The sequence below is a fragment of the Benincasa hispida genome, chromosome 1, assembly GCF_027475165.1.
Source record: "Benincasa hispida cultivar pf3 chromosome 1, pf3_genome.v1.1, whole genome shotgun sequence".
NCBI lineage: Eukaryota > Viridiplantae > Streptophyta > Magnoliopsida > Cucurbitales > Cucurbitaceae > Benincasa > Benincasa hispida.
The window spans coordinates 32,471,593-32,486,708 of NC_143478.1; the positions used below are offsets into that span (position 1 = coordinate 32,471,593).

General features: G+C 32.8%; 2 protein-coding genes across 7 annotated transcripts; one reads left to right on the forward strand and one right to left on the reverse strand.

Annotated features, from left to right (window-relative positions):
• Nucleotides 1-716: 716 nt before the first annotated feature.
• On the forward strand, nucleotides 717-13,487 carry LOC120070279 (reticulon-like protein B5). Of its 6 annotated transcripts, none has more exons than XR_016531957.1 (7): nucleotides 717-1,041; nucleotides 2,420-2,600; nucleotides 2,692-2,833; nucleotides 3,021-3,090; nucleotides 3,206-3,531; nucleotides 7,469-7,624; nucleotides 12,635-13,487. XR_016531957.1 is itself a non-coding variant. In XM_039022199.2 (5 exons), exons 1-5 carry the CDS (start codon nucleotides 852-854, stop codon nucleotides 3,373-3,375), a joined length of 753 nt encoding a protein of 250 aa, XP_038878127.1. In that variant the 5' UTR covers nucleotides 717-851; the 3' UTR covers nucleotides 3,376-3,696. The 6 variants fall into 6 exon arrangements, 1 of the variants encoding a protein (XP_038878127.1); XR_016531958.1 differs by having other exon boundaries at nucleotides 3,206-3,396; XR_005479846.2 differs by lacking the exon at nucleotides 12,635-13,487 and adding an exon at nucleotides 8,292-9,085.
• On the reverse strand, nucleotides 12,083-13,292 carry LOC120087200 (putative membrane-associated kinase regulator 6). The gene is made up of 2 exons (XM_039044110.2): nucleotides 12,629-13,292; nucleotides 12,083-12,513 (listed from the first exon to the last, which is right to left on the reverse strand). The coding sequence occupies exons 1-2, from the start codon at nucleotides 13,290-13,292 to the stop codon at nucleotides 12,506-12,508; spliced, it is 672 nt and encodes a 223-aa protein (XP_038900038.1). The 3' UTR covers nucleotides 12,083-12,505.
• Nucleotides 13,488-15,116: the final 1,629 nt, after the last annotated feature.

The following is a 15,116-nucleotide window of genomic DNA, read 5'->3' on the forward strand; positions in this document are numbered from 1 at the left end:
ATAGTTAAATTATAAATATAGTCAATAAAGTTTCAAGTAGTGAAAGAAAATATGTTAAACTATTTACAAAATTAGCAAAATAAACATTGATAGATATTGATAGTATTCTATCAACATCTATTAGTTCCATCACTAATAGACATCTATTAACGAAGATTAAATTTTGTTGTTTTGTGTAAATAGTTTTTCTTGATTTTCTATTTTTGAAAATCCCCTTTCGAAATGAATAAGTTCATAAATTTATTTTCCTAAAATAATAATAATAATAATAATAATAATAATAATAATAAACTTTTAATTTGTATCTAATAGGTATTCAACACTTTTAACATATAAATCTATCCGTGTACAATTAAATTTTGTGCGACATTAATATATCTTTGGGCCTCCATCGATTCATGTTGGTGTTTCCTCCCAATTAAAAAAAATTTCTTATAAATAGAAAATCTAAAAAATATTTAACAAACAATAAAGTATAAATATTTTTAAATATTTTTTTTACATTTAAGAAGACTCCCTATTAAACCACGACTTATTAAAAAAGTTCAAGGATATATTTCACGCCTAAAATCTATTGAATTTGGAATATGGCCTTAAAAATTTTATTTTATTTTTCGAATTTCAGATCACGTTGTTTAAATTAAACCAAAAAATGGATTTTTTTTTTTTTTTTTTTTTTAGGTGGGTTTAGTTGCGTTACTTCTCTAGTTTTCCACGCACACGTTTAAATAGCTCATAATATTGCATTCCCCATTCTCTACTTCTATTTGGTCCTCTCGTCTCTGCTTCGGAGACGGTTTTTTTTTTCTTTCCTTTCCATTTTCTGTTCTTCAATTTTGCTGCAAAGATCCATGGCTGACCAACCAGGGGAGCCAGATTCGGTCATTGACAAGATCTCCGGCAAGATCAACGACCACATTTCATCCTCTTCCTCCGGCTCTGATGATGACCGGCCTTCCAAAGTCGATGCTGTAAAATCCCACGTTTATAGGCTCTTCGGCAGAGATAAGCCCGTCCACTCAGTCTTGGGCGGTGGAAAACGTACTCTCTGATCCCTCTCTCTCTCTCTCTTCGCGTTTTGATCGGTTAATGGAAGATTTGGATTATGCTTTGTCATTCTTACTTATCGAATGCCTTTCTATCTTTCTACAATGTTATTGTTGAGATGTACTTGCGCAATTTCTTTCAGTTTTTCGTTCGATTGAATGACTGTCCGATGTTTTCTTGCTTTTTTGGAAGGAAATAATTTAATTGATGGAATGAAATGGTACAAGAGGGAGAAAAACCAATCCAAAGGGATTACAAATAAATTTTATTTATCCGTTTGGATAAAGGAGAATTTTAGTTGTAAATGCTAAAAGAAGAAACGCTTTTACATCAGAGATCGGATGACTGTCCAATGTCACAACATATAGTTTTTTCCTCTTTAACCTGCATGAAAAAGGTAGCTTAGCGTTATGGCTTCATACATTGTGGTTTCAGTTATATTAGATAAACATGAGGTATTATCTCAAAATCGATTTGCTAATTGGCAAGGAAAAGAGTAACATATATTTTGAGGTCTCTTCATCATACCTATGTAGGATCCTCAACATGTCCTCAATGGTATTTACAATTGTTGGATCAGATTTGAACATAATCTTTAGGCTTCCTACTTTCATGTTAGATACTCAAAACCATGACAATGATAAGAGTAACTGATGTATCTGCGCATTAGAAAAGTACTCAGTTACTGCAATGGGCAAAGTTGAGTTTTGCTGCTTTATTTATGAATAGGGTAACGGGTATTTTGTTTGACGTTCTGCTGCAGATCGTAGTTTAAAACAATATGTTATTCTTTCTACATTGTAGTTCGTATTTCGTAAGAATACTGTGGTTGATGAGATAAACGGCTGAAAGGAAAAGGTCTAGTTCTGTTCTAGTCTGTTTACCAGACGACTACAGAAACAATACTTACCCATTATTAATTTATTATTAATCTATTAGTAGAATTGTTTCAAGCAAATTTGGAAAGCTCTCCCGAATATATATCTATTCTTTCAAAGTTGTAACAATTAGGTGCATGCACCTAACTCCTCTGTTTGGAAATTCTGGGGTCTCCACTTGGGGCTATAGGCTCAAATGTTTGCATGGTTAGCTTGTTTATGGATTACAATCCCCTGTTAGTGTTCTATGGTTAAATGAATAGTTATGGAATATTGAATTGTATACAAATTTCTTTGTATAATATAATAACTACATTAACATGAATTGAAAACTGATTAGAACTGATTAGATAGACTTTTTTTTTCTCCACATACAAATTTCTGTAGAACGTGACATTGCAGTTACACTCTTCTGTAGTTCTACCCCTCACCACTTTCCTGTCTTTATCCTTGAGGAAACTTTTCTTATAAGTTATAATTACTTCCGGTTGCAGCTGCTGATGTTTTTCTTTGGAGGAACAAAAAGAACTCTGCAGGCGTCCTTGGGGGTGTCACTGCCTTGTGGTTTCTTTTTGAGCTGCTTGAGTACCAATTAATCACTCTTGTGTGCCATATATTAATTCTTTTACTGGCTATAGTTTTCTTGTGGTCTTATGCCAATACGTTTATCAACAAGTAAGGGCTTCGACTTACAAAATTTGATGCAATAAATAGTCTGTTGGTTTGGTTTTATACTTATATTTCGTGTTGTTTCATGTTTGTGTAGGACCCCACCTCAAATCCCAGATTTTAGAGTTCCTGAAGATTGCCTGCTTGAGGTTGTCTCTTCACTGAGAATTGAAATCAACCATGTAATCTCCACTTTACGTGATATTGCTTTTGGAAGAGATTTGAAGAAATTTCTCAGTGTAAGTTCAATGCTATTATCTCATGAGTAAATGTGTTTCAGAGAAGGGAAGAAACAAAGGAAATATTTCTAGGCTTGATCATCTATTGGAAATAACAATTTTAGTAGTTTCTGAAACTTTTTTTATCACCATTTTGTTTATTGATTACTCTGGTAATGCCACTGAGGATGTCTGATACCATCAACAGGCTTTTATTGGCTTATGGGTTCTATCAATAGTTGGCAACTGGTGCAATTTTCTGACCTTGTTATACATATGTAAGGACCGCTCTTTCAGTTTTGGATGAGAAATCACCAAACCTCTTGCATTTATAATTGAAAATATGTTCTTACATATTGATAATTTGATGTGTATTTGATGCTTGAAAATCAGCCTTTGTATTGCTACACACTGTGCCAGTTCTTTATGAGAAGTATGAAGACCAGGTTGACCCAATTGCCGAGAAGGCTTTGATAGAGCTCAAGAAGCAGTATGCTGTCTTTGATGCCAAGGTTCTGAGCAAAATCCCAATGTGGCCACTTCAAGGGAAGAAGAAGAATTAGATTATGTGGCATTTTTGTCTGGTTAGGCTTAACTTCATCTCTCTCTTAGCAGTCTTGTTTTCTTTTTCTGGCAAGGCAGCTCTGTTACTTTTCCCTTGTTTCTCAAGTAGAAGTTAGAAGCCTTTCTGCTGCTGCTGCATGCTTACTCTGCACTCAGTAAGTTTTGGGTAGATTGATAAATTCTGCACCAATGTACCTTGCTTTTCCTTGTCAACCCCAAGCTTCTTTGCCTTCCCGAGTAATTAATTATATGGTTCTTTGTCTTTCGGCTGCTGCTTTTTTTTTTTTAATAATAGTAATAAATCTGTATGTTTGGGTTTATGTAGTTTGTTTGTCGTCGAGAAGTCTAAGCTTCTACTTTTATTTATGATCTATTTGCATCGAATTTTTAATTGCTTTAATATTTAGCTGCCTTTAGACTAAGTAGAGAACTGGAATGTAGGAATCTGTATTTGAGTAGTCTTGATTTGAATTGGTTTGTGCATATAAAAATATTTAGGTATATGAGGTATGTTTGGAGTTTGAATTTATACAGGAGGTTTGATTATGAAATTCATAATAAACAAACTAACATTTGAAATTTAGGTTCTAGTGGGGAGGTGCCCCCTACAAGGAAAAACTCTTCATGATTACATTCCATGTGTAGCATTCATTCTTAGAAACGCTTGGCTCTTGTTAGTTAACTAACCTGCACATTTTTTTTTTGAAATGTTGCTAAGAAATCAACTCTTCGTGAAAATCACGGTAAGAAATTGACTTTATTTTCAAAAAACTTAAAACCATGGGATTTAAATGGTTGATTGTACTTAAAAAAAAAAAAAAGAAGAAATTAATTGTCAAAAGTTAATTTATTTTTGCTTGAAAAATTGTGTTCCTCCAAAATGTTGGAGAAAAGATAATGAAGGACATGTTTGGAAGTAATTTTGAAATCACTAAATTAATTTCTTTTTGCTTGAAAAAGTGTGTTCCTCCAAAATGTTGGAGAAAGATAATGAATGACATGTTTGGAAGTAGTTTTGGAATGACTAAAATCATTTTTGTCATTTCAAAATCACTCCAAAACATGCTTTTAATGTGAAAATGACATTTAAAAGTGTAAAATTAAATATTAAATTGAATTTGAGTTATGAAGCACAAATACTTCATGTGAGGTAGAGAATCAATATTGGATACATATCCTAAGAATGAATGCTGCACATGATATGTGATTTGGCTTTTTTTAAGGATACGTGTCCCTTCCAAAACTAAGCAGTCTATTTTAAAAGCACACTGCCCCAACCCAAAATTAAAAGAAGAAAAAAATAAATGACCAAAACCTAAAATCGTGTGATCTTCATTTTCACGTTGAGTCCCCACAAAGTCAAGTAAAAAATAACCCACTTGATTATCTTCAACAATTCAAGGAAGTTCTTTATTTACCTCCGCACTTCCCCCTCTAATCTTCTTCTTCTTTGATTGATTTGACTCCAATGTGCCACCAACTTTTTCTATTGTATTTTATTGATCATTGTATTTCAATATCTCTGATATTGCTTTTGTATTGTATTTTAGTGTTTGTATTGTATTTTGTTATTGTTATTAACTTGACATGTTATATTTTTAAGTGGATTGTATTTAGCTTCTTTATATTAAATTTACAGATATGTGGATTTTTTAAATAAAAAAACATATTATCGACAAATTTGTATCCTAGTTTTTTAGAAATTGATGTATCGTCGTATCCGTATCTCCTATCCGTATTTGTTTTTGTGTTTCATAGATTTTGAGTGATTAAAGATGAGGTGTAGATTTGAACAAAAGGTATTAGTGGAGAATATATGTAGTAATGAGGTTGGTGCGTCTTGTGATGCATGAACATGTAGAATGGAAAATTCCTGAAGCCTGAAAGGAGACATGGGTGAATAACTTTTGACTTGAAACACGTCACTATATCAATTAAAATTAAGTTGATAAACAAAACAGGTTATATCATATGAACATAAACTATTATTTGCCAAAATAAGCTTAGCTCAATGGTAATTGGCACGACCTTCCTTCCTAGTAGTCAGAGGTTTGATCCCCATCCTGCAAAAAAAAGTAATTAGTTAGTCGGACTTAACATAGTAGGATGAACCAATGTCGTGTTGTGACACTCGAGTACTCGAGGCGCACATAGGGGTACATGATGTAGTTATCGTCTATACTAATAATGTGCATCTTCCTTTTCAATGATTCAATCATAGAAGCTCTAAAGTTAAGTATGCGTGACATAGAATAATAAGTGACTTCTTAAATTTTTTTATGGGAAGCCAAAACATGCTCTAGGACTTTATTTTCTTTGTTTTTGCACACCTTTTTGGAATGAAAATGTTTCTTGATTTTTTTCAAGCACAATAGAAGGAAATAAGAAAGAAAACTTAAGGACAAAGTGAATAAAAAAGAAGGGTGGAATTTGCCTATGGAAGTTGGCCTTCACAGATTACCAAATAATCGAATCTTTGCGCATGGATAGCTAACTCATGAGTGATAGAATTACTCCTACGATTAGCTCAAAGAAAGACATGGATAGAACCATGATGATGAAGATCTCGAAAAGAGTCAAACGAAAACCTGAACCTCTTTCGTGAATCTAGCTTTCCCAATCAAAAGATTCTATAGAATTAGGGAATTAGTTTCGGCCCAAAACGGGGGAATACCAGCTTCAAGAGCTCTAGATAAACCATTAAACATGGCAAAAACAGTTTAAATCACAAAAATCTTAATTAGCATTCTAGATCATCTACATTTGAATAACAGTTTTTATAGCTCCAAGTAGATTTTAGTGTTACATGGGCAATAAACTTCTTTCGGACAGAAGGTTTCTGCTGAAATCTTAACTTCTGGTGTTTAGACGTGTCTTATTTGGAAGATATTTATGATAGACAGTCAGTCCATCATCTACTATATGTTTTGTTGTCTATCTTAGAAGGAAATGACAGTTATAAGGGAAATTCCACTAGTTTGCATATCATTTGTTTGTCCATAAGATTATACTCTGTTGCTCTCTATGCAAGTTTTGCATCTACAAACAACATTGAGGTTCCATTTGAAAACTGTTTGGGTTTTAAACAATAAGTTGGTAAACATTAGTTCTACTTATAGATTTCTTTGTTTTGTTATCTACTTTTTATAAATGTTTTTGAAATCCAAGCAAGTTTAGAAAACTTACAAAAAAAAAAAAAAAAAAAAAAAAAAAAAATAAAAAAAAAAAAAGAAAAAGAGTTTCTAAAATCCAAATGATTATAAAAAAAAAATGGAACAATTCAAATTCTTTAAGGATGTAGGATTTAATACGCTTTACTCAGCACAATGTCTCAAAAGGAAATTTTATTTGGATTCAAGATTTGAACATGGCTCTATTCACAGAAGTGGCATCCTCCAATTCCTAGCTTTTTGACATCAACAGAGTGAATCTTTTTGATGTAAAAACACTTCCATCGCTGTCACATGGAATTCAAGGTTCGATTAATTTATCGAAACCTGAAAAGTTCATCTACATCATTGCTGCAGTAGTGCAATGAACATTCCTAGATATTGAGACAAAGAAAAGGCATGTGATAACTGATATATGGTCATTGTCCTAAAACTTTTGAGTAGGATTTTTGGAAAATCCTCAGACATAAGTCATGGAGTTTGGTTTTAGCACAGACCATTTTGTTCTAACTTTCCTAAAATTCATTCCCTACAAGCCTTCTTAGAAAGTTCATTTTGACAGTGATCTATTCGGGGCATACGGTAATCGTACAGTAACAATGTAGAACTCAATTATTTGACATCACATGCCGGGAAAAACCCGAGCTTGGTTTGTGCCGAGTTTTGTGAACAGAAAGATCTTGAATTGGATTGAATCCTTGGGGCAAAGAATTTGCATTGATACATAAAGGTGTTCTGTTCAATTCTATGGCAATAGGATAGACTTGAACCTTTAGTTATCATTGTCTCATAAATCCTCCATAGCTTAAGGACACTATCAAGGGAACCCCACAACTTAACTGGCAAATATATGCATATTTATGACTTTGCTAGTCTGTCTTGTTAGCAACTAAAGTGACTGAAGGATGACTCGCAACGACAGGTCGCATGTGGGAAGTCTTGGTCCCCACGGAAAATGTTGATAGAGAAACGATAGAAGGACAAAGCTCGTAAAGGCCACCCATCACTGTGCTTCTATGGTGGAAAAGCAGAAAATCCAACAAGTCTGGCAAAAAAACTAGTAGAAAGAGACAGAGAGGTAATTTTATCATACTTTGTCATTTGTCCTAGCATATTTTGTCCATGTCTCCTCCTTCTTGCTATAGACATGTGACAAACTTCTCATTCTTAGCCAACACTTTTTAGTCCATTAGCTAAAAGCCTAACACTGTTTAAGAAAAAAAAAGCAGGATTGGATCTGTTTTAATACCAATTTGTTGGTCAGCTATCTTGTATTCTTTGAAAGGTCTTTTGGGAGGTGGGAACCATTTACGCCTTGAATCGTTTTTTTTTTTCTTTTATCTCTTCTCAGAGAATAGGAGTTTACCATGGCTACTTACTTTTTGGTTTTTAAGCACAATTATCCTCAAGTCTTTAAGAGCTTTTCTGCATGAAGTAGGCACTAGTAAAGTTGCCAAATACGAAGATAATAATGAAGCATTAAGAAATTGAAAAGGACTAGGCAAATCTTGTTGGTATTCAGAAAGAGATAAGGTTTTTAATAACAGACTGTTTGAGGATGTGGTGCAATGGTTGCCCATCATCCTGAACCAGTTTTGAGTCTTTTTGGGTTTGGTAGCAATTGAAATGATGAATTTAAAGTATTCAAATGACCTGCTAAAAGCCTTAAATATTCAAGAGTGTTCATGAATAACTGTTTATAATATCAAGCACACCAAAAAATGAAAGCTACAATTTTGCAGCAGACACATGAGCATAAATGGAGCCCATGTTCATCATTATGCTCAGAGATGAAACTGAAAGTTTGGTCTGAGGATGCTTCAGTGGCCTGTGATGTGACTATAATTCATGCACCTTAAATAGTTCCATTGAATCTTAGCTTTGTACAAGAGAAAAGTTAAAGAGTTTAACCACTTTTTTGAACCCTTTGCCTGCCACCAAAAAGCTATATTCAAGTGCTAAAGTATGCAATTGCTTACGTTTGGTCGAAGATACACTTCGTTTCCTCGATCCAAGTGCCTTTCTATTTTTGAAGTTTTTGTGGTTTAGAGAGGATCTGAGCCAGATATTGTATATCTAAAAAGATGGGGTTTTGGATTTTTTTAGCCTAAATTGGTGGGCATTGTTCAAAATTTCTACCTCTAAACTCAAGTCTCCTTCATTCACAGTTGAAGAGAATTAAAAAAAAAAAAAAAAACACTTCTTTCAGAGTAAAAATTCAACTGTAGTTTGCAAGATGAAAATTTTGAGCTGATGAAGAATGAAATTTCTGTTTTGTATTAACTAAGCAGCAGAGTTGGAAGACATTATCATTCTGAATTTGGAGCCAAGAGATTCAAAATTTGGTCCAAATCTTATGATTGCTTCTGTTGTCATCCATCAGTTGGCTCAGTTTTGAACCAATCATGAAGAATCTATCAATTATTGAGATTTATTATGATGAATTTCTGTTTCACACTTTAATCAAATGAACCCTTTATTAGTTTCAATTAAACATGGGTTGTATCTAATAAAATCTGTTTAGTTCAATTTTTCAATCATGATTTGATTAAATTGTATTGCAGAGTAGGAGAGGTATTGATTTAATCATGTATAAGAAATAAAGTCGCATCTCTTAGGTCTAGGATTGGCCCTCACAACCTTCGAATTGTCATCATCATTTTCAGAGAAATCAAATATAGAATGAGACTGGTGGAGATTGGTATGTTATGGATTAGGTGGTACAACATTTTTAATTCTTAACGTGTTTGGGGTAAGAAGCGGAGTTGTGAACTTTAAATAGTTGTGAAGCTTGGAGAGTTGTAAACTTTTGATGCCCACAATATAAGAAGTTAATAAGGCATAAAATTGAATTTCTTTAGTTGTGGGGATCATAAACTCCTTGGACTAAACGAGGAGTGGAGCTCATAGTTCTACGCTCCCCAACTCCTACTCTCTCCCAATAGAATCTTGCCCTTTGTTTGATTACTCTTACTTTTAAAGTTCCATTATTGTCTCTATCCTTAGCCAAAAATTCAAAGTGATGAGTTATTTGTAGTATCGATGAAGAGGTCAAAAGGTCAAATCTCTCTAGTCTTGTTGAAATGATAGTTAAACTTATGTTTTTTTTTTTAATATTGTTATTATTATTAAAATAAAATTTCTTTAAGGATGTAGGATTTAATATGCCATATTGGTTGAATGGGTTGAAAACTAGGAAAGGTTCTAGGATTAACAACTATAGTTAGAGCATTCTTTTACCGAGAGGGGGAATTCTTGTGGCACGCCCGGTTTATACGCTTTGTTGTGAGGTATATGTAGAAGATGAACAACCGAACCTTGATGGTCGTTTGTTTTCTGGGAATATAGATAATCGAAATATCTAAATAAAAATAATTATAGATGTTAGAGATTACAAATGTTCAACATCCTTTGACAATCATGTTTGTTTTGTAAGAATATTTTTAAAGATATTTGGAAATATTTGGATGACTGTGTTTGTTTCGTAAGACTTCTACTCGGGAATGTTTTAAATTTACATAATGTTCCAAGAATACCTTTATGACTTTTTATTAATTTATAGTTAACTTAGTGTAATTTGAACTTAAATAACATACGTATTTGTTTTTATTAATTTGAATTTCTTTTTAAATTAACATAGTTATATTATTTTATTTTGGAAAATTTTTACAGTTAAACCATTTACAAAAATAACAAAAGAACACTAATAGACATTGATAGACTTGTATCAGTTTCTATCATTGATAGGCTTCTATCAGCCTCTATCAAAGAAGATTAAAATTTCGCTATTTTGTGTAAATAGTTTTTCTTATTTTTCTATTTTTGAAAATCTTATTTTTATTTTATATTTTTCTCAACATAATAATATATATTAATTTAAGATTTTTTTATAAAATAAATATTAATTTTAATATATTTCTAAAAAGTAAAAAAAATATAATTAAAGAGAGTGAAATACAATATTTATTTTAATTATAAAATGAAAACAAAGAGGAGTGTATATATATATATATATAGGGAAAGATTAAAAAGTGAAAAGGGGATGTCCTCAACACGAGAATCTAGAAAACCTATGTTTCAGAAGGATATCCAAAATTCTCGAGATGTTCTCTGTAGGGACATTCTAGAATGGCCAGAAATCTCTAGATACTTGGGCATCTTATAGTATCATAAAACAAACGAGGTAGTCTAGATGCCCACTCCACGGGAATCTTAGATTTCCATGTAACAAACAACCTCTTAGAGAAATTGAGAGGGTCCTAATGACATTTAGCCTCTCGTTAGGTTCTATGTGTCTCTTTAGGCACCGATGGCAAATTCTTTCTATCATTATTTATTAGGTCTTATTTATTTATTTATTTTTTATTGTAGTCTTTTTTTCTTATAGGGTTTATAGGGCTTCCTTTTATGGGCTTGATTTATTGGATGCCCTTCTTTCATATATATATATTCACAATGAAAGTTGCATTTCATTTTCTTAAAAAGTATAGAATTATTCTAATACTCCTTATTAATTAAGGACAAAGTCATTGGATAAGTTTTAATTATAAGATAAGAATGACTTATTACATAAATAATAATAAAACAATATTCTTAAGCACGAAAATCAAAGTGCACCTAGAGATAAAACATAGGAGGTAAATATGTAATCTATATCTATAATCTATTTAAATCTATATAAATGAGGCAATATAGGAAAATCCTTTGTTTCCTCTTTTACCCTTTATTTTATTTTATTTAAAAATTTCTATCTCACCCTTTCTAGATAGGACAACTTTTCGAATATATGTCTCTGTTAGGTGTAATTGATGCGTGATAGGATGCAACTTTTCGAACTGATGGGAGATGATTCTTTGAATGTATGTGTCTATTGAGTCCAATAAATATAATTGATATCAATGAGTTATAACTGTTTAGGAGTGGGTACATACCAAATTGATACATTCTTTCACTTATAGTTGAGATGTATGTATAATAAAAAACATGCGTCGGTGGATTTAAAACTATAAATTTAAATTTTGACATTTTTACGTGCTTTGCATGTGTTCTTTACCCTGGAGAGAAAAGTTTCCTAAACTTCATGGTTAAGAATCAACATCATGCAACTTAATAACACCCAATACCCCTAGGTTAGAGTGAGACTATATGAGATTATTGTTAACATCTTAAAAATCATGGTGAATTGAAGAAACAAAACACGACAATTATTGTCAATAAAGAACATGTAATGAAAAAGCAAGTTGGAGTGCTTTCATGTGCAAATGAAAAGAAGACAACATGCTATGGATTCCTTGCTTAACAAAAGCAACGAAGGGGACCCCACCACAATTTCCTTATAACCTCATTGAATAGCTACCAAGTCTTTAAGATATGGATTGGATTCCCATCTAAAAACTCAGTCCACTGTCAAGAAAGGGCAAAATGCAAACTAGAAGACATTCTTATGTTACCATCATATCAGTCCGAATGCATTATATTCATTAGAAATATGAACAAAGAGTCACTTGATTGTTTAACTTATCTACAGAACTCCAAGTAAAGAACAAAAATTATATTCATCTTCATCAACTTCATATGGCATTTGAGTATTTACCTAAAGGAACCTGCTCGCTCGGTCACGGGCATACTGAAACAAGTGTTCTCATGTTATATGGATTTTTATTACATAACAGTCAAGGACAAACAAAATTTATGGTGACCCTTCCTGTTCCTCTGTAAGGTCTGAAATTTGCAATCCTATTCATTTATACAGCTTCTACTTTCCTCACAGACAAAATGGTATGGTACATTTGAATCTAAGAAAAAGTAGAAGAAATGGACAAAAAGCTTAGTGGATGTTATCATTTCATGTCTCATTTTTCTCTCATCTGTTTGTCTGTCTTGAATTAATCTTTTGTTTATTATCATCCTCTCTGCTTTCACTTCTTTCTCCTGATTTTTCGTCTGAAATTACTCGATCTCATCTTCCTGTAGATGGTAAAGGTTTGATTAAGCATTAGAATCCAAACAAAGTGTTCAATAAAAAAAAAACTAGTACCATATTGACTCTGATGATGATCAAACTATAATATGCTTCACATACCTATAGATTTCTTGCAATGGAGGACTGCCTCGTAGATTGAGCTCTCGGAATCACAGGATCTACGCCAATCATCGGCAGAGTAAGCTACGCTTATCCGTGGCGATGCTTCATATGAATATTCCCAATTCTTCATAGATTTGGATCTTCTACCAACATTTTCTGGTTTGGAACTTGATGCTCTATGACCTCGTATTCTTTGGTACAATGGCTTGAAAAAACTCAAATACTTCTGCAACACTTTCTTCGATAGTTTCCGACACTTTCTCATCGACGAGCAGTCAGAAGTATTGGCTGGATGGACGTCGTTTTCTGTGTGGGAAGATTTTTGAAAATTTGGATTGTAATCTTCATCCTCATATTTCTGAACTTTCACTGGATCAATGAAAAAAGGCACAAGACAACCATTGGAAATCAGCTGGTCGGCATGTACAAAAGTGAGAGAAGGCGGCGAGACAGGGAAATCAAATTTAAAGTCTTGAGAATTCCTAAAAAATCTCTTGGAGGGTGGCATTCTCGGGTCCATCTCGATGAAGGAGGAAGCTTCATCGGAAGCATCGAGTGAGGTCCTAAAGGAGTTGTTACCTGAGCTTTCTAGAGATGGCTTTATATTCACTAGCCAACTATATGAAAAGCTGTCAATAGAAAGAGGCTGAGATGTCTCCATTTCCAGCAGCTTTGCTTTATCTCAATATATGTGCAGAACACAAGTTCAAAGATACTAATATATACACACAAAGGGAAATAGCTAGTGAAAACTCTCTTCTTTACGGAACATGTCCACAGGGGCTTTGTGGTTCACATATGTGTGTATGTATGTGTATATATATATATGGAAAACCTCAATCTCCTCTCTCTCTAATTCTTATGTTTGTGATTGGGCAAGAAACAGTGAAATTAATAATTCAAAAAAGAGAAAAAGGTGGAAAAGGAACAGAAATTTGAGTCCCTACAAGCAAATATAATGTAGTGTTTGCATCAGTACATTCAACCCCACATCTCTATTAATCATTTTCCCCTCCCTATATACTTCATGAAGAAGACAGATTCTCTTTCCAAAAAGATATTCACTTTATTCATCACAAGTTTGAACCGTAGATGCGAGACATCAACACGTCCATTCAAAACTTGTTAAAACTCCACGACATTACGACAGACGTACAAAAAGACGTCAAGTGAGAAAAGAAAGAATTGTTTTCCATGATTCTGAATTCTGATACGTAGATAAGTTGTCGTCCTTGAATTAGAAAAAAGGAAAAAAGAAGGGAGTATTGAGATTAAATTGGTGGTGAAGAAGAATTGGATGAGGCCAAATATCAAACAGTTGGTGAATGGTAAAGAATGATCAGACTTTTTCATCCACCAACAGTATTGAGTTGAGTGGTGTTGAAAATTTTGAAACTTCTCTCCCGTTTAACTGTCAGAGAAAGTTATGTCGTTTTCATTTTTCATTCAAATTTTGAATGGGTAAAAAAATTGCAAGAGACAGACAATGGTCCAAAGGATTGTCGGGAAAAGACATGGACAGAGGCCGAGGTTTTTGGGACATCACCCAAAAAAGGAGAGCGACTTGAAACAAATTGGTCCCCTTTTAAAGACAATAATGATTGCAAGAGAATCCAAACATTCATTGCTACATTTTGATTCCCAAAGAGAATGTTGTGCGTTGGTTTTGTAAAGTCTAGTTGTAATATTTCAGAAAATTAAAAATAAAAAGGGGAAAGTACAGTATAAGAAACCAAGCTAATTTAGGGCAATCATGGAGAAGAAACTACAATTTAAGCTAAATTGAATCACAAAAAGCCCTTGAATTTCTTGTCTGCAATAAACTGGACATGCTTAATTAAGTAAAAGAAATTATTTGAAGTTGTTGGATTACCTCAGAAAGAAATGGTCGAGATTAGAAGAAAGGGCTGGATTGTTGTGGGAGATTTATAGGTGTAATGAGTTTGTCCATTTTAGGAGCAAGTGAGGTCTACTAATATGTTTGCAAGTGTGTAACAGACACCTCCTTCTCAATTCTACACGACACATTTTTTAGTAATATTTTACTATGAAACAAATATTTGTTCTGTTGAATTGGATTTTGGTGTTCTGTCACATGTCTTCATTTTCTTTCCCTTTTAAAATTGTTATTACCAACGTAATTTAACAGGGTGTAACAAAAAATTGAAAAACTGAAGAATTAAAATGAATCTAAATGATCTATTATTAGGTTGGCTTGACTTTTTAGTATAAAATTCAACATCTTGGTTTTAAATATTATGGTGCATTTATAGTTATTTTAAAAAATGGTCAATAATTATTATGATGCAGATATGTGTATTATTTTGAAAAAAAAAAAGACTAATAAAAGAAATAAAAATGTCCAATTCCAATATATATATATATAAAGTGGAAATAAGAAAGAAAAAGTGAATGCTAAAAATCGAGAACCAAGCCATCAATTCCCTTGATTGGTTTTGTTATTTATTAGATATCGGTTTGATTT